General features: G+C 45.9%; 2 protein-coding genes across 2 annotated transcripts in view; one reads left to right on the plus strand and one right to left on the minus strand.

The window, feature by feature from the left end:
- Positions 1–157: 157 nt before the first annotated feature.
- LOC104161068 (probable E3 ubiquitin-protein ligase HERC3) lies at positions 158–8367 on the plus strand (the record flags this gene model as incomplete). Its single annotated transcript, XM_009699380.1, has 6 exons — positions 158–481; positions 1708–1774; positions 3596–3678; positions 6576–6759; positions 7473–7575; positions 8159–8367. Coding segments are annotated over 6 exons (970 nt in total), but the record flags the coding sequence as incomplete, so codon positions are not given.
- Positions 8368–12715: 4348 nt separating this feature from the next.
- LOC104161069 (protein FAM13A-like) overlaps positions 12716–22289 on the minus strand; it is a 38723-nt gene continuing 29149 nt past the window's right edge. The window contains 5 exon segments of the mRNA XM_009699381.1: positions 12716–12842; positions 13886–13987; positions 14674–14870; positions 18690–18773; positions 20335–20430. Coding sequence (XP_009697683.1) covers positions 12716–12842; positions 13886–13987; positions 14674–14870; positions 18690–18773; positions 20335–20430 — 606 coding nt within the window.

Below are 22289 nucleotides of genomic sequence, written 5' to 3' on the forward strand. Positions count from 1 at the left end.
GTACATAGCAAATGTCGAAGCTTTATTAATGTCTAAATTGCAGAGGTATGTGAAAAGAAAACAAAAGGCTGAAAGCAGCTGTTGCTGCTTCACAGCTAATCATAGGTTACAAAAGTAATAGGGCTTGGCTTCTGAATCTTTTTGTGCCATACTCCAGCAAGGAATTCACAACCAAACTGGGACCCAATGGGAGCTCTCTGATTTTTGTCCCAGCTGGAAAAGCTGGAGCTGACTTCTTAGTGCATGGGGGAAAGGCTAGGGTGCATTGTACCAGTGCCAGTGTGTCTCATCAGGATTTCACTCTGGTTTTGCAGTGTTTTGTAGAACACAACTGGTTTCACTTGATTGGCATCATATGCGGTCTTGCAATATACAACTTCACAGTGGTAGACCTTCACTTTCCCTTGGCTCTATACAAAAAACTCTTGAACGTGAAGCCCTGCCTAGAGGATTTGAAGGAGCTATCCCCTACGGAAGGAAGGTATGAAAAACAAAATTTCCAGCCTTTCTGGAAGGGAGACCATCCGACTGAGAACAAGAAATGTGAAACTGGGTAAAAGCTGTTCAGTGAAACACCCCCTGATCCTTTTGAGTGACTGGTTAATTTGGGGGGCTGTGATCCTGGCAAAGTACATAAGCTGGTAGTGAATTTCATGTAGGACCTCTCCTCTCCCACGGGCTGTCGGATCCATCTGCTTAGGCTGTAACCTCTGTACCCATCTTCCCGACCCCCAGAAACTGGGTATCAACACAGCCAAAAGATACCTACCACCCTCCTTTGAAAAGAGGGGTGAGGGCCTGTCCCTCCATGTGTGATCCCGGATCCTGCCCTCAGCCTTTCCCATCAAGCCAGGCTTGGGTTAGCAGGCAGGTCTGCTGCATGTCTCATGATGCAGCCCAGGATGGGGACTGTGCGTAGGACATGAACTGTCCCATTCCTGAACCAGCGTAACTCTGACCTGCTCCCGTGCCAGAAAGGAGGAGGTTGAAAGGAGTGAAGGAATGACTTCTTCTAAATGGCGTGTCGAATCTTTTCTGCCTAATTGCATGGGGATATTGGTTCCCTCTGACACAGATAGGTTAAGATCCCCCTGTCTGCCTGCTGTCGTCTTTTTTTTTCTTCTGAGTTGCCATCTGATTTATCCGCACAAAGTGACAGTTTTATTTAACGTTAATGAGGTAACATGCCAGTAAGACGGCAGCAGGATTTTGAGAGGTAGGAGAAGAATATTTTATACGTGATGGGGATACAGATATTATCCACCACCATCTCTTCCTCCGCTCCCTCAGACCTTTGTGTGGTGATGGCATAAATATCTAGCAGTCCTTAAGAAACAGAAATGTAATTCTGTTCTAAGGCCAGGATCATGAAAGACGATCCATGTACTAGGTGGGGATGGATGATATTGATAATTTGTGTGGGCTGGCATTTATCCTGCTTCTAACAAAGCATCTCTTTATTTGACGTGTAATTTCTTTCTTACCGCTTTGGGTAACTCGGGTTTATCCTGCTTTTAACAAAGCATCTCTTTATTTGACGTGTATTTCTTTCTTACCGCTTTGGGTAACTCGGCGATTCTCTCTTGCAGTCCTATTAGCCAGATGTGTGATGCTGTTTACTTCTGCTGAATTTCTTTTCCCCTTTAGATGTATGGCTTTTGGAATCTCTGATTTATTTTTTTCCTCATTTCTTTCCATGTTATGTAGGAGTCTTCAGCAACTTTTAGATTACCCTGGGGAAGATGTAGAAGAGACATTCTGCTTGAATTTTACAGTAAGACACGTTTAATGTATCAACTCTGTGATTGTTATGGTACAGTTGAAGCCCATCTACTTATTTATGTGTGTTATGGTTTATTCCAAACTGTGCCTGCAGCACATACTCCATGTTAATGTTAAAATGTTAGAATTCTGTGCTCTCAGCTCCCTTGTTCTTTTGCATGTGGTTGTGAAAACTGAGCTAGTAAGTAGGTTAAGCAGAGTGGTTTTCAAAATGGCCTTGTTGTTGTCACTGTGGCACATGACTTAAATGCCAGTGGCCAACTTCTCACACTAGACAGAGAGAAGTAGGTTCCTAAATCTTCCTTGAAAATGGAAGCTGGGTTTTGACATCACTAGGTGAATTCTTGAAATGCTAACACAATTTAGAATTTTCCTTGCTGTCATAATATTAATACTCTTTAACTTAAAGAATTTTTAGTGTGTGTACTTGGTCAGACTTTCTTACAAACAAAATGCTGGAGGCTGTTTCTGGGAGACATGCTGAGGTAGTCAGCTTTCCTGTGCTACTATGGCAGTAAAAGAATTTTTTTTTTCTAGCTAGATGCAATAACCTAGATGCAATAGTGTTTATTACACAGTGGAAATTCCCCCAAATTAAGAGTTTGATCTTGATGTACATTGGAACGTCAGGTATGTCCCTCAACACGTGCAAACATTTAGAACCTCACAAAGAGCTACAGCATCGTTACTCTCCAAGCTGTTTTCCTCTGACTCAGGCAGGGTAAAGGCTTCTGTGTTGCAATGTCTTTGCTTTAAAGTCCTGATGCTCTAACAGGTTGTGAGTGATAGGTTCATCCTGAGCTTGGTCTGGGTTCTTGACTCTGTCGGGGGCCTGCCTGGGGTTAAAACAAGGGACCAGGAAACTCTGGTACAGACTGCAAAGAAAATCCTTGCTGAGCTAGGAGAGCGGTGTCCGTTTCCTTGTTTCACAAATGAGAGCGTATAAAGTCTCTTAGATCTGACTTGCCTCTGGAGTGAGTCAGGCCTGGGTCTGTCTGTCTCATGCGGGTTGTAGCTGCAATTCATGGTGAGGTAACGAAGCTATGATGGTGATAACGCAGACTGTAAAAAAAGAATACATTTGGAGTAACACAAGAGATTTTTCTCCAAATTCTCTTTTCATGCAAAAGGGCATTCCTACTGTCTCTTTCTTGCACTATATACTGCGTAATATATAAAGACATACAGACATATCTGCTAAAACTTTGAAATTAATAAATAACTGATATCCTAAACCTTGAAATTAGTAACTCATCTTGCATGTCAGAATCTGAGCCCCTTTTGTGCGTGGCAACTTGAAAATTGACCCCGTTGCATTTTCTTCCACGTGACCAATTTTGTATGTACAAAATAGACGTTTGTACTGGTGCCATCCTAGGCCAGGCAACAGCAGGAAGCTGTCTGTGGTCATCTCGTCTTGCAGTGAGAGTGATGAAGTAACCTACTGAGCTTCTATTATAAAAAAAGGAGTCCTTTTTATTGCCAGAGCATGTGGGCTTAGTTAAATACAGTTTTTTAGTTATCAGTCTTTTGGGTTTTTTTACAAGGAATTTACTGGAATTAAAAAAAAAAAAAAGAAAAACCTTTCTGAGGTTTGCACTTAGACTTAATAGCAGTCCTACAGCAAATGTAAATTTAGGAAGGTGATGAAGCACACGGGGCATTTAGAGCAGAGAAAAAATGTTCTGTCTGTACCCTTTTCTTTGGCCCACCCTTCACATGCCAGTCATCAGGTGTAAAAGAACTCTATCTTTCTGCAGGTATATGGCCTGAAAAGTACTTCTGCTAAAACTAGTTCTCTGGTTTTGTGTAGATCTGCAGGGAAAGCTATGGTGTGACGGAGCAGAAGAACCTGATTGAAGATGGAGATAAAATTCTGGTGCAGAAGGACAATAGGTAAGTGGGGATGGAGTTGTGGTGAAGTCGGATGCAAAGCCACAGAAAACTTGGCTGAGGTGAAATGTGGGAGAGAATTAGAAGTCCCTGTCAACAAATTTTAAGTAGTTCAGAAGTTACTGATAAAAAGCAAGTTTTTGTCTTTCCACCAATGTTTGGGAAGGGTGTCCTGCACCCTTTTGGATGGACATCTTCCCTGTATATAGACCCTTCCCTTCATATAGACCCTTGGCAGTTTTCTCATGGTGAATAGAGATTGTGATGTGATTTTGGCCCTTGAAAGTTAATCTCCCTGATGCTTTAGAGAAGAACTGTACGTGGTCTAACAGAACTGAGCCTGGCAAAGTTGTTTATACTATTAATTCTGGACCCAGAAACGCTTTCCCTTGAGTATGCCTGGTGGAGGACCACCATCCCTGGTTAGAGCCATAAGGCCCTACTGTACAAAGATTCCTTTCTGTTTGACTGGACACCTGAGACTTATTACCAGCACAGCTAATGTTACCCCCCCCCCTTTTTTTTTTCCAAGCTGCTAAACTATTTTCTTCTCATAATCCTGTAATTGGATTTCTACAAATGCCTTTATTACTTGAAGGAACGTTCAAATTCTTTCTCTGCTGGCAAAACAGTGTGATGCAGTGACTAGTCAGCAGCATGGTTAGGGGCTTGTGCTAGGATTGCTGAAGACCTTGCTGGCAAGCCTGGAGATGAAGTCATTTCCTATTAATCTGATTATTTAAAAGAGTTCTGATTGTGTCTAAAGCCATTGCTGTAACAAAAGCTTTATCTGTGTTCTTACCTGCTTTATACCTCCTTAGCTACTTTACTGCTGCCCCAAAGGGTGCAATTCTACAGCTAAATAGCTGCCTCATGCAAAACCCATGTCTGTCTCCCCGCAAAGATGGGCTTCAGGTAAATAGAGGAGAGTTTAAGCTACACGTGTGACAGTGAAGTAAGGATGAAAATGCCAGTGACAGTACCCTTTAGGCTTTTAGGCTGGGCATGTACACTTGAGAGAAAAATGGCCATTTTTCTACTGTGTGCCATACTGGCCCAGAGGGAGGAACAAAGATTTTAGCTGAGCAAATGTTTGGGGAGAGCACCCAGGTTAGCTCCTGCAACTGTTTATTAAGTCAGGATAGGCAACAAGAGAAGAAAATCCTTAAGGAGAAAGGCTGGTCTGTGGCTGCGCCGGCTTAACACATTCCAGAATGCAACTGCTGCGTCTTGACCAGAGTTTTGAACTCAAGCTAACCTCTAAATCCAAGTCTAGACATGGCTGTCAATTCGTCCACCTCACAGTGCTTAATGACTTCCTCCAGCCCTACATTTAGAAGCCAGGGACCAATTTGTTGCCCTCCTGGCCTGAATAGTTTGCTGTGGGCATGTCTTTGGGCATTGCCCTTCCTACCTGAGGGACGTTCACTGGGAACTGAGCAATGCGCAGGATTGCTTTGACTGAAAAATGCCGAGTAGGAAATGCCTGTGTTTTCCCTTTCTCCTTTGGAGTTCATATTGGGTGTCACAGTATAAAATGTTCTTGATAAAGGGTTCGTGACCGTAATAGCCAGAAAGGTATTAAGCAACAGTTAAGTGCTTAATCAGCTTGGATTTCCCTAATGCTCACGTGACTATCGGGAAAATGACAATAAAACAAATGTGCTGCAAGATAACTCCCCCTTTGCTATACAATTTCTATTCCAAGTTTTCATATTTGTCAGTCTGCTTCCTTATTTTTCTTTTTACTTTCTCACCCATCCCTTGCTGCTTTTACATAGCACATGCATTGAGAATTCCTCCACCAAAAGGTCAAAATATTTCTTTCAGTTGTGACTTCCTCGGTGAGAGATTGAGATACCGGATTCTGTGGTGTTCCCTCATCATCCTCCGAGCGCAGGTGTGAGCTGCCCTCGAATGTCAGGCAAAAATGACACCTCCACCCACACATAGTAGTTTCGTCTCCCAGTTTGCCACATTGGCTGGTGCATTATTGTTGGGTGTTAAAATATTTCCCCCTGACACTTTTTTTTTATTTTTAAGACATTGCATAAATAAAACTCATGTTGCACTCAGGTCATGGTGCTTTGAGAATAGGAAAGAGTAGAATAAAGATGCTTAACCTCCTAACAAAATCCAGAGACGAAGTTTGGCCAGGACCTGCCTCAAGTTTCTTGCCAATGAACAACAGAATGTTGTTTTTATTTTATTGCTGTTCTTGGGACACCTTGAAGCAAAACAGGGTTGTCATTCTCCTTGTCATTCGCCATGTACTCCAGATGCACAAGCCCTGTACTTAACCAGAGTGTGAAGGCTGAAGAGGAGGTTTCTGTAGTTTCTAAGACTATTTTCTTGCTCTGTGGTGAGGGGTGTTTCTTGATTTCTTTTGGCAGCTTTCTCCTTGGGGCCAGGAGGGAGGGAATTGGCCATGCGGTTTTGGATCACAGCTTTTCAGAGCGGGATTTTCTCAGTCTGCCTTTAGGCTCCAGCTTTGGTTTTGGAAGTACTGAACCAACCTCTCTGCGGGCCACAGGTTGCATAGGGAAGAGGGCTCTGTTCCTGCTCTTGGTGTCATTCCGGCTCCCTCCTGGCCCCGTGGGCAACTGCACACAAAGCCACTGGGTGGGTGCACTGGTAGCATAGAGCCTGGGCTGCTGGGGGACCTCACGGACTGCCACGGCCGGGGAATAAGCAGACGCAGGGTGGTACTTGCTGTGCCTAATGCCTTGTCTGTATTGCAGTGACTCAGCTGAGCGAGAGGAGGGCAGTGGGTGGAACCTGTTGGAGACTCCTGTTTGCAAGACCCTGTTACAGGCAGAAACAGGCAAACTTAGCAGTGCTGCTGCTCAGGCATATGACTAAAAGTGCTTTCCTTTGCCTGCTCTCTCTCGATGCACTAGGGAAGAATTTGTTGAAGCCTACGTAAATTACATCTTCAACTTCTCCATCCATGAGTGGTACACGGCCTTTGCCACTGGCTTCCTGAAAGTGTGTGGTGGGAAAGTCCTGGAACTCTTCCAGCCCACAGAGCTCAGGGCCATGATAGTTGGAAACAGTAACTACAACTGGGAGGAATTGGAGGAGGTAAAGCTTCCCTCTTGTCATATTTTTCTTTCACAAGTACCAGCATTGCACAGTTACATGAGGTGGGCACAAGCCTGGGACGTGAGGTGTGATAAGCCACGGATGTGTTTTTATGCTCCTTGTACACCTTGCCATCATTCACATGAAAAAAATTCTTATTGGGCTGTCCTGAGGAAATTCGGGATGAGAAAGGACAAGGGACAAGGACTTCCATCTGCTAGTTTTAGAGATGAAACCTAAGACTGAAAGGAAGAGACGGTCAGTCTTCACCTCCAGTAAAACTCGCTCCACTGCACAAGGGCAAAAAGTACACAGCCAAGGGTTCAGAGGGGGGTCTGGACACAGAGAGTTGTATCCTCTCAGAATGCGTAGATGAGCAAGTTTCCTGCTCTGTCTCAGCCAGGGCAGTAGAAGGGGCTTTGCGGTGCAGGACACAGGATCCTGTTGAGGAGTCCAGCCTGGGCACAGGTACTCCAGGATTCCTCCTGACACATGTAATTAGCTGCATAGCCGGAAGCCTAATGCCTGCCTTCCGCGTATGACCAGGAGCCCCCTTTGCTGGGTCTGTTGCCCGTGACCCATCCTGTGCTCCGCTTGCTGACTGTCAGACATCAGCCTGATGTCAGATACCAGCAGAGATCAGGTCTGGGTTCTGCTTAGTCTTTCGCTTTCTAGTGCCAGGTGAAATAACGTGACTTTTTGGTTCTTAACAGAGTGCTGTCTATAAGGGAGACTACACCGCGACACACCCAACTGTGAGAATGTTTTGGGAAACCTTTCACGCGTTTCCCTTGGAAAAGAAGAAGAAATTTCTCTGTAAGTACTGAGTGTCTTTTGCCCCAAAGGAACGAGCAGGCAGCTAGTTGTCCTCCGTGTTTGAGTGGAAAAAGTGGCTCAGCCAGAAATTAGCAGCTGTGTAGAGGGGGTCCTGGGTCACAGCAGAGGCTTTTGTGGGTAACTCCCCCCCACCTCCCAAACTGCCGTGGCGGGGGGAGTACGCAAGGGTCACGCGTGGGGGCATGATGGGGAGCAGCAAGGAGGAACCAGCCCAGGTCCCTGGGAGGGGTGGCTGGAACCCCTCTGCCCCTCCCAGGGCTGTGCCCCTGCCGTGGGCATCCAGCAGCCCTGGGTTTGCTCCTTTTTATCCTGCCTGGGCATGAGGGAGCCTTTAAGGGAAGGGGTTGCTGTGGGCCGCTTTAGTTGCTCACCTGCAGACCCAGCAAGGGCCTTGCTGCTCGCCTCTGCTCTCCTGCACCTCGGCGAGCCCGGCCATGCCCCACACGGGGCTCGGGCTGGGTCCCACGGTGCGGGTGGGGATGGAGTTTGCCTTCAGGCACAGCCCTGGGTGCGAGGTGGCCTCCCCTACCTGTCCCAACCTTCCTCCCTCCGCTTCTCCCAGTGTTTCTGACGGGCAGCGACCGCATTCCCATCTACGGCATGTCCAGCCTGCGCATCGTCATCCAGTCCACCGCCAGCGGGGAACAGTACCTGCCCGTGGCCCACACCTGCTACAACCTCCTGGACCTGCCCAAGTACAGCACCAAGGAGATCCTCAGCGCCCGCCTGGTGCAAGCCATCGATCACTACGAGGGCTTTAGCTTGGCTTGACCCCTGTGGGAGAAGCACAGCTGCCTGGGTACGGAGGAAGAACAGGATGGGCTTGGCTTTATTTTTGTAAAAGGGAATGGATCAGAACATTTGGGGGGGGAATGTAATTAATAATAATAGATGGACATGATGCAGTCTCAGCCTGATGCTGCCAGCATTTTGTGGGGCTTCAGCAGGGAAAGGCTCTTGCTGTGACTTTTCTTATCTACAGAACAAAATCAGTTCGGGGGCTTTTATTGTTTCCCCTCCAACTTGATGTCACTGCCCTCCTAGCAACGCCTTGTAGTTTGCTTTTATTGCCCCTACACACACACACACACACACGCGCGCGCTTACCTGCTGTTCTAATCCAGTTTAAGTATTTCGATGTTCCTTGCATTTAGGCTGTGGTGGAAATGGAGGATGAAATAGTGATCGCCTTTTATGAAAACTTGTGATTTCCCCTTGCCACCCCCCCTTTCAAATGCAAGCTGGTTCTTGCTTTGCGTGGAGAAACCCCCTCTGCCCTTTGGTCCGTGGTGGATGGTGCTGGGCCGGGCCATCACTTGGGACCCCAGGGCGGTACGTTAGTAATGCTGTGTGTGTGTGTGGTTTGGTTTTTTCCCCCCCACCAGGCTGTCTCGGGGAGAATACGCTGGGTTGGGGGGGGAATGGGGTGGCTTCTTTTTTTCCTCACTTGTCTTGAATTTTGTTCCCAAGCAATGGCTTCTCAAAGAAGCCTCAGACTCCTCTGGAGCAGGGTTTGTGGTCAGGCTTGTGGACGGACAGACCCCGCCTGCAGTAGCGGGTTCCTCGAATTGCATCGCTCTCGACTCGCAGTGCGCTCTCTCGGCAAGCTGACAAGTTGGCTGGGTGGGCTTTGCCCAGCCCTGTGTTCCCAGCCCGGCGGCCCGCGGTGAGGTGGCTGCTCCGCCACCGCCGCCCTTCTCCAGTGGAATCGCGCGTGGGAGCTGTCTGCAAGCTCTCCAGTCTCACTAGGTCAGAGGAAAGAAAGGAGGACGGGCTCCACGTTGGAGGGATAGCCCTCTGCGTGGAGAGGGGTTCTGTTTTGGCAGGTAGGGTTGTGTAGCATTTGCTGGGTGAGAGGAGGAGCCCTTTCCCTTGACAGCCGATTTCCTGGGGGCCCTCAAGGACAATCTCCACGAATTAGACAAAATGGACGTTAGGCCTGGAGTAGGCAAAATCATTACCTAACTTGCCTTTATCTGCTTTCCCTCGGTCTCACCTCCCTGTTAAATGAAGCTTGAATGATTTCCCCCTCCTGGCCCCTTTTTTCAGGTCTCGATGTAAATCTCATTTTAAGCCTAGGGTGGTTTTGACATTGACTTGTTATTAGGAGATGACAGTATTTATGCACCGTGTTCAATAGTCAGTATTGAACTTTGCACCTCGTAAGAAAAGGTTTTAGGCTTCTGGGTTTTTTTAAGACAAACTGTGGGCTACGCTGAGAGCCCTCCAGCCTCTTTCTAAAGCAGCATTAAAGACAAAGATACGACTCTATCAAATGTTTATTTTCGATGTGTGTGTACATAGTACAGTATTATGCAATAAATCTGATGTTTCATTCGGAGTGGCTGCCTCTGTGTCAGGGAACGCGCTGTAGCTCTGAGCAGCCTGGCCATCCCAGGGCTGTGCTGGTCCATTGCCACTGGTGGCAACTGGGCAGAAGCGCTGGGCACATACCAGGAATAACAACTACTGTCTTCGCACAGTGAGTAAAAGATGCTTTAATTTCACTGTCTTTAACATAAACATCCACTGTTCGACTGTTTACTCAGGTGTAAACAGAATAAAACCAATGCAACTTGTAAGAATGACAAATTTTTCCTCTGTCTTACTCTTGCAATCTTATTTTGTCCACAACCTGTTCATCATCATCGTCATTTAAATAAACTGCAATGATTTATTATACCACCCTGTGGTAACACAGACGTGTGTGTCTGAAATGGCCCCGGGGGCCTACAGCAGACAGTTTGTTCTCAGGACATGGAAACAGGTTGTCTTACACTAAACAGCTTATTTATAGCACAGAAAGGACATTTTTGTACAGTACTTCACACCTTTTAAAAACACAGCCTTGCATTCAATCCTCTCCCATCAATAGCTGGTGACGGTGGCACAGACAAACCGGCACGCACACAAACCGCAGAGGTGTTGCTTGGGATGACTTGGAGGAGGGCGGTGGGGAAGCCAAATCACCACAGAAGATGACATTTTGGTGCTCGGGGCTTGGAGCCCTCCTCCGGTGCAGGCCTGCGAGAGGGGAGGGATGGGATCTGCACTCCCAGGACAAAGTTGAGCATTTGTTCCCATCCTTCCAAGACTGGGATTTTAAAAGTTCACTTCTCTCCAAGAGTCTCTTAGCCATTCCCTTTGCACCTAGGCTGATGCTGAGGGTGTTTTTTTTTTTTTCTTTTCCTCCACTTTTTTTGGCACAGGGAAAGACTTGAACAGTTTAAAGAGAGAGGGGGCTAGGTGTGAGGTTTTTTTTTTCTTTTAATGTACAATCTCAGTTAACAGGTTTTGTTACTCTTATTCTGATGTGTTCAAAAATATAAACTCTCTAAAGTGCATAATTGTACTTACATTTCATATAAACTATCTGAAAATCTAGCAATATACCATGTAAACAGCGGTAACTAAGCATCAGAAAATGCTACAATCTCATCAGTTTAAAAATAAAATGGACTGTTCCCTACATATCATTTATCAAGATTTGTCAGGGGCAAAACCCAGCAAAACAGATAATTTATCAGTACACAGTGCAAACAGGCTTTTAAAAATAAGCAGAGAAAACAGACTCTGGGGAAGCCTTGGCCCACTGGAAAAATGTATGCCTACGAAAAAGGGCAGAAACTGCTTCTCTTGTCCACATTCTGATGTCCAGGCCCAGATTCAGCAAAGCACCCAAGCTTTAGTCCATCGCCACCCAGCAGAGTCCCCAGGGCAGACCAACTCCAGGCACCACCCAGGGCCTGGCTTTGCTGAACCAGGCCTGACCAATGCAAAACTCAGCCTGCGCTAAGGACATTTGGGTAACCCAACATCCTTCCTCAGCCCACGCTTCTGCTAGCAGAGCAACACCGGTGCATTCCTGGACTCGCCGCCTTTCGCTCCTGCAGGCACCGTCTGTTTGACACGAGCACCTGAATCCGGTGTCCCAGGACTTTCTTTTCTGAAAACTATAAACAAATTTGAATTGTCAAAACCTGCACCTGAGACAGGGGCCCTTTCCGCAGGCAGAGCACGGCTCTAGGCTGTCGGGTCCCTGCCGTCTCCTCTGCGCTGGCACACCGCCTACACGCACCGGGAAGGAAAGACCGTCCTCTGTTGCCCTCATCGCTGCAGCCCACAGAGCCTGGCAGTGTACATAAAAACCCCCAAATTTAGACACCCCCATGGACTGTTCAGCTTAGACTCTTATGTTTGTATTAGACGATGAAGCACTAATGGAGTCGGTCTTCCAGGTATCTTCCAGATACTTGGCACCAGACGTTTAACCGACAAGCTACCAAAATCCCAAGGGATTCTGACTTAAAGCTTTTAAAACCTCTTTTCTTCCTAGTTGCCTAAACGTGGGTCATACTGTTACAGCAGCACCTTCCAAGTGGAACAAACCGGCACAAACCTCACTGCACAGCTCATTTTCTTTGCTCTCCCAAACAGATGAAGGTAGTTTCTCCTACTTCAGTCAAATTGGCCATCAAAAAAAGCAGAAAGAAAACCCAACTCAAGCCTGGGCAAAACTGTAACTCACACCAGCTCTGGGTGACGACCAGGAGATTCTTACAGCATTTCTCTAGAGCAACAGAAGATGCTGGACTCCAAACAGTCAGGTTAAAAGTGAGCAAATCTTTGCTGTAGCTACAAGAGAACAGTCTTGGTGCTACCTGACCTGTGCCTTCCCGTCAGATCAGGGCACTAGTCTGTTAAACTAAAGGAGAAGCTATTTGATGATTTAATCACTATTCATCCTACTTTGTCTCTTGCTACGATATCCCAGGAAAAAAAAAGAACAGCATGGCTGGCTTGATATTCTAAGTATTACAGGATCTGTAAGCAAATCAAAACAGAAGGATCCCTTCAGTGCAGTCACTGAGTGCAGCGTCACGTCTTCTACACTGGCAAACTCCATTTCGGGCATCAGGCCTGGAGAAAGAGTGGGCAACAGCAAGTGCAGAGGGTGATGGAAAGGCACCTTTCCCCCCCTCCCACCTCTGGGAATGGCCCTTCAGTTCCCAGGGAGCTCCTCAGCTCTCCCCAGCCAGGCTCCCACTGCATCCACGTCATGCATTTGTCCATTTGGTGCTCTCTCCTCTTGGTTTACTGGCAAAAACAATCTCCTCTTTTACATGATCTTGGAGCTTATATCTCTTTTACTGATCAGAACCTCCAGCAGCCTCAGCTTGGCCTTAACCTGCTTGTATTCATTGTATTCTTCGGCCATAGGAGTGCGGTCTTCTTTCTGCACGTTCCTGGTGGGAGTGAAAGCAGATGATGAGGATTTCTGTAACAAGACGTCTTCCCTCAGCAGCCTCCCTCCATCACCCAACAAGACCTACAAAGCAGCTTCTCTGCTCCACTCCCCATCGGGGAACAAGACCAAAACTTTTGTCCTTTGAGAAGAGGAAAAATAAAAAACAGAGGGGCAAACAAAGGGCTCCAACAAAGCGAGGGACACTTGCATATTGAGGCTGAACACAATCCCATGGTTCTAAATGCAAAACCTTATTTGAAGCATACTCTGCTTCTCTGGAATTGCCAGCCTCTACACAACAGCTGAAAAACATTTCAGGAGCCATCTGAATGTCAGCCTGCTAGCAGGGCAAAATAAAATACAGCTTCTCCTGGCTTGGCACCACATCACTTACATGAACAGGCTCACTTGCGAAAAGGAAGATGGTATCTGATCGGATTTCTCTTAGCGTACATGAAACTTTAAATTTTCCACTGATTTTACAAGAACCTCTAAGGATGATGGCTAGTGGCAAGAAACTCACAAGATAATTTAAGAGTGTAAGTATATCAAAACACTCTATCAAGCTCATTAATGAGGGACATTTTCTGCCCAATAAACAATAAACCCAGCTGCACTAAAGCAGAAATACTCGTTAAACTAGCGTCTGAATACCTTACAGACAAGCAAGAATAGGACAGAAATCTAAACATACATCCTTAGGAAAAAAACCCAATTATTCTATCACTGAGAAACTCTTCCACCATTCCGTTAAGCTGTGCTAGAGGCAGCAGGGTTTTCACAATCTGTACTTTTGCTTCCCACTGCTCGTCCTAAGACAAAGTTTTCAAAGAGGCTGTGGGCCCTGAACTTTGTGTGTGTGTGTGTGTGGTTAGTAATTCATTTTAATGGGCAACTGTAAGGAATGTGGGTAAAACAGTGATGATGATGAAGAAATATGTACTAGTGAATTCAGGTAACTTTCTGTATTTGGAGGTCTTTGCAGATACCAAGCAGATTAAAAGTAGCTGATGGACAGAGAGAGAGATGAGAAATTATTACCTTCCATTTTGCCGGAAAAAATTATCTTCAAAGTCTCTCAATTTTTTTCTGATTCGCTTTTTCTCTTCCCTGACTTCTTGGAGCTGCTCTAATAGTTCAGGGCTGTTGGGTTTAAATATAAACAAGATTATACATATGTACAGAGTTATAACAGGTAACACACAGTACATCTACAAATGTATGGTTGTACGTATGCCAAGCAATGGAGCTGCTCCTGCAACCTGACGTTACTTGCAACAAAAAGCTCTCTCTGAATGTAGTTCAGCCAAGCGATCATACACTTCAGCTGAAACCTCAAAGGAGGTCAAGTGTGCACTTCACAACTCACCACTAACTTCGGTGAAGCTTACTTGCTGAAGATGGGTCTGGTTTTGGTGACTTTTATAGGACCAAGATTCAATGGTCACAACTTAAGGCTACCACCTACGTGCGTTTGCATCAGACCTAGCTGCTTGAAACTAGCAAAGCTAGTTCAACTTGACCTCTCCAAAACCTGAAAAACTTTGTAGAGTACCGGGTTGTTTGCATGATAAAAGCTTGCCACTGGTGAAGCGGCACCTCTATTTAATGCTAGAATCCAAAGATGCAGAAGTCAAATATCAGTACCAAGACAAGGTAGTTTCTTCCCAAACCCTTTCATATGAGGGTCTATTACATTTAAAAATAAAGCACAAAAACTTCTGACTCACATCATAAATGGAAAAAAAAAAATCTAGACACTTTTCTGACAAATAAAATGCTATCTTCGCAAGAAATAACTTTTTAAGTTGCCTGTGAATTCAACATACATGGATGCTGCATGGAGATTTGAAAGCCCCATATCCTGATTGCTCCTAGCTGGCATCTTCTCATCCACTGGGGAAACAAAGCCGTCAGCATCATCTTCTAGTTGATCCAAGAAGCTACGCACGTTGAAATCTGTTTTCATGGTAATTGTGAAATCTGGCTTCACATTGCTGTCCTCCTCGGACCCCTCCTCTTCCTCCTATGGAGAGGGACAGAGCAGCCCCGTAACAGAATAGGTTACTGCTTCCCTTCTCAGAAAGCGGTACCTCCTTTCACCACATGCACTGGGGAACAGGTACGGAAAGAAGTGGATAGGCAGAGCAAGCACTTTCATTGCCAAGCAATACAGGACACCAGAAGAAGACAACCTGTACCCAAAGCACGTCAGAGAAACTGCGACCACCAACTCAGATTGGTTAAGGAGACCCAGGGCAACAAAACTGAGCAAAAAAAATACCTGGGGTTCTTCACAACCTGTTGCTTTGTCTAATTTATGTATTCTGAGGCAAATAAAACCACTTACAGTCATTATGCGTACGGTCTAAAGCATACCAGCCATCCTCTACATTTCCTTCCAAATACATCTGGCAGCATACAGCCAGCCAGGTTAAAACACAAAATATCTCTCAATAGATGCAGCTCAGCAGCTCTCTCGAATGGCTGAAGTCAAGACCTGAAATGCTCGTACAGCGATATCAGTGAGCTCACGTTGGTCTTGCAATGGCCCAAATGTGGCATATGATTGACTGTAAGAGGACTGCTGTGGCTAACTCGTTCCCAACATCACCTCTGTTACCATTTAGCTGGAATACACTAAAAATTGGAGTGGAAACACTCTGCCAAGCACGATTCCCCCCAAGTACACTGATGAATTGGTTGTGTTCAGGTTTCTTTTTTGCAGAATTTATAGGCAGTAAATTTGAAAGTCTCTGCTACAGTTGGCACTTGCTAATTCATAGTGTTCTCAAAGGTAGGGCTTGTCCTGTGACACCGTGCAGAAACCATCTGGATTATCAGGGAAGAGAGCCCAGTTTTCTCTTACAGAGACATTTCTAGAAGGCAGTTTTCAACCTCAATATAAGGCATGAGCATTGGAGGAAGGTAATAAATGCCAGCATGGACAGTAAGCCTCTTAAGTATGTATGTGTGTGTCTGTATATGTATTTCTTTTACAATCATGTAACTCTAGCCAGAAAGGATCTAAGCCCATGCATATATTTAAAACCTTTTGAGGGCTAATATCGCTGAATTCTTCAAGCGTATGCAAACATATATTGCTGCACTGGGATCAAAAGAAGCCATTTTCTTTACTTTTTTTTCACATGATTTGTTGTGAATAGTTCAATTATTCCTAAGAGATTGCTCCCATATTTCAAGCAAAAAGGCAGAAAGTAACACTAGGACCTGGCATAGTCCCATTAAATCCTCAACATCAGTAATTTATAAACGCATACATTTACGTGAAGTCAGAGTTTGCTCAGTTTTCTTTTTATATTAAAGTTCTAGGCCATGAAAATGCAATGCAAAGCCACAGGGTGAGAATTACAACCAAGATGGAGGCTTGAGGATGAGAAAAAGATTAGCTGGGGAGAAGTTTTGAGTAATAATAATAAAAGATCCAGGGAAATCTGAATACATCTCAGGAAAATCTGCAGGGAACTTGTGACAGTTAAAGCAATATGTGATTATTTACGACCATTTCTCTAGATGTAAATGATACAGTTTAAACGGAAGGCATAAACCAGCAGTCACATACTGTCCTTGAACCCGGCAAACAACTTCAGGCTGGGCTGGGGAGGGCAGACCATCGCTCACTGCCATTTACCAGGCCCCCAGCACGCCGTCCTGCCCTGCCAGCTACGGGCGACCAGGACTGAAGCAGGAGAACGCCGACCCCGCTGTGCACAGAGGAGGATTTGCTACGTCCATCTAAGCGGTAAAAATGGTAGGCTTTATTTTAGGGGAATCTCTCGGACACCAAAGGAGGAGCTCCCGTGCCCTTTCCTGGGAGAGCAAGTTGCTTCTGGATTCCCCTTCTGGAGAGAAAGGAAAGGGACAATTTTTTGGCCCAAGCCAGCAAGGATTACTCTGGCCCAGAGCTCAGGAGCGAGCCTCCTGCCAATGGAGGCCCAGGGGAGGAAAAGAAAGCGTAAAAATTTTACTTGTTTAGACCTCAGTGCCAAAACACTACATCTGGCTGTCGTAAGACCTCTTAAAGCATTTTGCTATTTAAAACGACAGAGAATTAAAAGGATTCTTGAATGGAAATGGCCATCTAAGGCCTTCGCTTTACACAAGTCTCGCATGGGAATCTTACTTTAAGCCTGCACTGGCATTTACACCTCAAACCAGAATGATCCTCCTTGAGCAGGTCCATTTGGCTTGCACCTGCTCGGATCTTTAGGCAATCATGAGGCATTTAAATTTTCCAGATACACAAATGTAAAAAAAAATGATTTTTCCAATACAGACAATATTCAAGATATTGTACCCAAATGTTTGGCAAGCCTTCACCTCAAATCACCTTTCAAGCTTTTATCCAAATCTCCCAAATGCTTAAAAAAACCAAACAACCCCAAATCAAAAAAAACCCGACAGTGTCAGGGGCCTGTCAGGACAGGCAGTGCTCTGCCCACAGTGGACCTATGCAGGGGGTAAATTTTGGGGTCTCTTGGCAATCTCTGCAGTTCAGTGCAAAGCTGCCATGTGCAGCTTCACAGGGCCCCCTTTAAGCGTTAACGGGCTTAAGGCTGTCACCCTGATCTGCAGTCAGAAACCCCTCAAGGTCTGCATTCCCTGCGGGACACTGCGGAGCTGCTGCGATGCCACCCCATAACCACCGTAATGGACAGCTGAAAGTTTTGACTCTGGGTGCAAGCCTAGGTGTAAAATAGAGGACTCAGTAAAAGAAAAAAACCAAAATCAAACAGAAATAGCCCCCATCAGATCACTATCGCAGATCTGATCCAGCCGTTATCTAGAAATACTGAGACCTCAGTGATGATTAACCAGTCTCCAAACAGCAGCCTAACACCTTCAGTCTGCAATCTGGTTTTAATCAACATGTACCTCGAACAGTCCATTAATATACCATCTACTGTAACTGCCTAATAATCAAATCACCTGGGATGTCTAGGTCTGCAGTATTCACACCAGTAACCGAACTCTGGCTGGATAACGGATAAATGACCCAAGGGTGCCGAAGCACTTTCTTCCCCCGTGACACTGCAAAGGTAATGGAAGCAAGCCAGGGCCCAGCTCCGCGCTGCGTGTCCTGCTCAGCCGCTGGACTTCCCTTCTTCTCAGGGGAAGGCGACCCAACATCGCAACAGTCTTCACCACCAAGAATTACTACCCCACCGCAGCACGAGAAACACGCACAACAATCCTGCCATCCAAATCTGACCAAGCGTTAGCTAGCAGAACCGAGTTGTTCTTACTTCCATCCTCATGCGACTTGGTTAGAAATACCCTTCACAAGGTGGTGACAAAGCCCTGGATAAAATAAGCACGTGAATGGGAGGAGGTAAGGATCCTGTAAGTGCCCCGGTTGGCTCCACGTGCGAGTGTTAGTTTTGTGAGAGCTCATTCCTGCCACGGTGCTGTGTGCAAGCCACAGAGCTTTGGAGTGAGAGAAACTACCGCAAAATCAGTTAGTGTCATTAAAAAGAAAGGAGGAACGCCAGAAAAAGCAAGGTACAAAGGTAATTGGGGTTTTTTTGTGTGGTTTTTTTTTTTTTTAAAAAGCAAAATAAAACATATTATGTGCAGATGGAAGGGGAAGGAGAAGCATGGGAAAGAATGCAAAGCCAAGGAAATACTGTAGTCTTATCTACAACAAGGGAAGAATTTGATCAGAACTGGCGAGGCTTAAAGCAGCTACTGATTTTTCAGGAGGACACTGCAAAAAAGTCAACACTGATGGAAAAAAAAATAATCAATCAATCATTCTCTTTCATTGGTATAAGGGAAAAATTGATGCAAACTGAGCAATTAGTTAGCAGCTGGAGGTCTTCACCTTTATCTCCTTGAAGAAGGAAGCTGTTTCGCCCTCGATAATTGGCTGCAGCAAAGGGCTTCTCCGCTTGCTGGAAGGGGAACCCTGTGACAGGTGTTAACAAGTATGTTACATTTATGAACCCCTTTCTCCTCCACCACCTGCTCTCAGCTCATTCTCACCCACACATTCACTCTCAGCTCATCGCTGGACCATCAGGAGAAATCTATTTCTTGAAGAAAAACATGCCTGGCAAACCTCCTGAACCTTGGGCTGTTTTCTCTCAGGATGTTGCTTAGCAAGGGACATCACTGCCAAACACTTCTAAGAAAAAAGCTTGGATGCTGGACTACTAGCTGGGCAGGAACAACCAAGTAAAGGCTGCAAGAAAATAATCCCCAGCTTGGGGCTCATACACACACACATGATTTGGTTGGCTCTCTAGAGCTGCAGTGTAAGCCCAGCTAGACTCTCCAGGTTTGCTTTCTAGGAGCTTCATTTCCCACTGAAGTGCCTAACGACGCAGAAATGGATTTTCACATGTATCCTGCCTCTGCACGAGCCTTTCGCTGTTCTCCCTCAAGGGGCTGGGGAAAGCCAGTCTTATCTCTCCTCTGCTGTGCAATTTCAGTTTTGTGTCTAAAGGGGACCTGAGCTCTCTTTTGAGAGCTTTGCATTAAACTGCCCATGCACAGCTACAGGGTTTCTTCCTTCTTGAATACCAGCACCGTCTTCACAGCACACCTTTTGGGGAGTATTTTGCATATTCAAGGAGGAACAGCTTTTTGTTTTGTTTAAAATACAGGACCACCTCCCAGTGTTTGCAGAAAACCACCCCACTTCTCAGTGTGACTGCACTGAGTAATGCTGTGCCAGTCCATTCACTTCACTGGCGGTCTGCGACAAGCGGCCAGGACGTGAGCGCTGCTTGGGAACAGCAAAAAATAGAAAAGGATCATACATGACAGACAAGAGTAAACAGGAACCATGATAAACCAATTCTCTTTCCATAGACAAGCTAAAAGTATTCTGTGTGTTATTTTTTAGATATAATGATTTTTAAAAAGTGGCCTACACAAGTTGTCTAAAATTAGAGAGTGCCTTTGCTTCCTAGAGGGGTGGCACTGGATTCCTTGCTGGTGGCAGTGCCTCCTTGCCAAAGCACCACCTCAAATGAGGGAATATCCATCACTTGCAGGATCTCTTTAACACAAATGAAGTGTCAGGAGACTGTTGGCCCTTTCTCTCAGCCAAAACAACTGGTATCTCCTGCAGGACCCACGCAAGTCTGTGCTCCTGACATACAACCCTGTGTAATCAAGCAGCATGGAAGACCTACAGCTCAGTGGGGGTTGGCAGGAAAGGTAAGTGAGGCTGTAGCCAAACACAAGACGATGAAATAACAGCAGCAGCCCAATGGAAAGAGGAGAAACAATGCAAGGTGAGATGCGCCTCATGGCTCATGGATGGGCACTAGAGTCCCTTGACCAGCTTTGCCCGACTTCAGTACACGGCGTGTCATTGATTCACTCGTTTGCTTGGTCTTTGAGTGGTAAGGGAGATTGGGACTTGGCCTTAGTGACTGTGTTGTACACAAAAGTGTGGTGATCCCTGCTTCCTCAGCTTCAAATCGAAGAAATAAACCCCAAAAGAATGCTCTACTCACAATGATGGGGATGGTGTTGGCTCTGGAGAGAATCTGCTTGACCAAGCGATACCTGTCATACAATGGCTTCATCACCTGTCGTTCATTTTTGGTAACCTGAAAAGGAAAAAGAAGCGAGATCCAGGAAGCCTGCAGCAGATACTCCACTCTATAACGCACATGCCTGTGATCACCATTAGTCAGAGGAGGCTTGAAGGGAATTTCATGAGGATGACAGGTTAGCAGCATTAACCTTGAAACCTGAAAATTCCAGCTCATGTACGTCACTGCATATCCTCTCCCAGGTGCCAGATGAAGCAGCACCCAAGCTGTGGGGTGTCTTGTAATGTGGCTGTACGAGATAGGTGGTTTAAATGACCAACTTAGGTATCATATGTCCACAGCACAAAATGACCCATAGAGGCAACAGTCTGTGCTTGTAATCACGTCTACCGTTGTAAGGCACAACATGAGGTTTCCCACCCTTATTCTTGTGGCTGGCACCTCAGAGGCAGTGTTTATGACCCACGAAAAGAGAAGGGAGCTGCAATGACTGGATACTGCAACGTGAGGAGACTTTCCCAGGGTAGGTTAAACTACAGATTTCACAAAAGCTGACTTTCCGGCTTTGCTATTCTATCTATAAATCCTAATTTCCTGTCCAAGCCAGCAGTTTTGCATCTTTTTAAGCCCCTAACCTTGCCCTCCACCCCTTCTCCCAGCAACCTCACTAGGGAGAAGTTACCCCAGAGCTGAGAAGGGATGAAGATGCCAGGGCTGTCTGGCACAGAGAAGACCAAACAGTGCTGTAACACCCGCCCCAAGCCTTCCTTACATTGCTCTGTCCCTAACTCCACACTCCTCCTAGCTGCATGTCGCGTTCCCTCCTCAGTTTGAGAGTCGTACAAACTGCGAGTGTCATTTCTGTTTCTCTTTCAAATCCCAGCTAAGCTGAAAATCTCAGTAATACTGACAGCGCAGAAGGGAAGACCTAACAGACGGTAGCTAGCATGGGAAAGCAAAGGTCTGTCCAACAAAGTACTAGTTGTGAGGAAGCTGGGTTTTATTTCTTCAATGTTTTGTTACAGCAGGGTTAGAAAATACTCAGCAGAACCAACTTGATCATCATCTTTGTATTCAGCTTTGTATGACCCGCATCCTATGGCTGTCCTTCCATTAGATCTTTTTGTCTAACTTTAGATTACAAAGCTCTTATGAGAGGAAGCTTTAACTGATTCCGATGTCATGCCTATCTTCTGCAAGGCTTTTTACTGCTGCTAATCACCAGAGCATCTGAATAGCTGCCATATAAAAATCAAATTCAACAGTGTAAACCCTAGGGAGCTTTGTGCAGTCTCCCCCTTTCTACAAGAGAAATAGGAGGAAAGGGAATACAGCTTGAGACAAGGAGGAAATTTTAAAATGAACTGTCTTTTTTTGTCTGCAGTTGCCTTTCACTGGAGTAAGCTTTCACATCCTCCTTGCAGAGCAAGACAGGGTGTTGGTTTGCAAGGGGAAGAAGAGCTCTTAATATTGCCAAGAGTGGGACCAGCAGGGATGAACTCTAAGAATCCGGAGGTAGCATCTTTCTCCTGATAACAAAGCCTGTTCCCTGTGTTGGGGGCAGATGAGTAGGGAGGAAGAAGAAGGAAGACCTTTTTATTCCTTTCTGGGTTCAGTGCAAACACGCCCAAGCCTGATAAGGGCCATACAGATGGGCAGTCTGAGCTCTAGGGCCGGCATGTCCCACAGCTCCAAAGCACAGCTGGGCTCCAATACCCCACAGCCTCAAGCGGGCTGCGTGCTGAGTAGGTGTGGATTAGAGGGATGTGAGCAGTATCAACTCACTCAGCCCTCTCTGTATTGAGTTTTGGGTTGATGTGTCTGCATTCGATCACACTGGCATGCAAGTTGCCTCCAACTTTGGACGTTTCTCTGCAATCAATCAAGCATACAACTGGAGAAACTGGGTAGCC

Source organism: Cariama cristata, unplaced genomic scaffold (assembly GCF_000690535.1).
Source record: "Cariama cristata isolate BGI_N322 unplaced genomic scaffold, ASM69053v1 scaffold624, whole genome shotgun sequence".
NCBI lineage: Eukaryota > Metazoa > Chordata > Aves > Cariamiformes > Cariamidae > Cariama > Cariama cristata.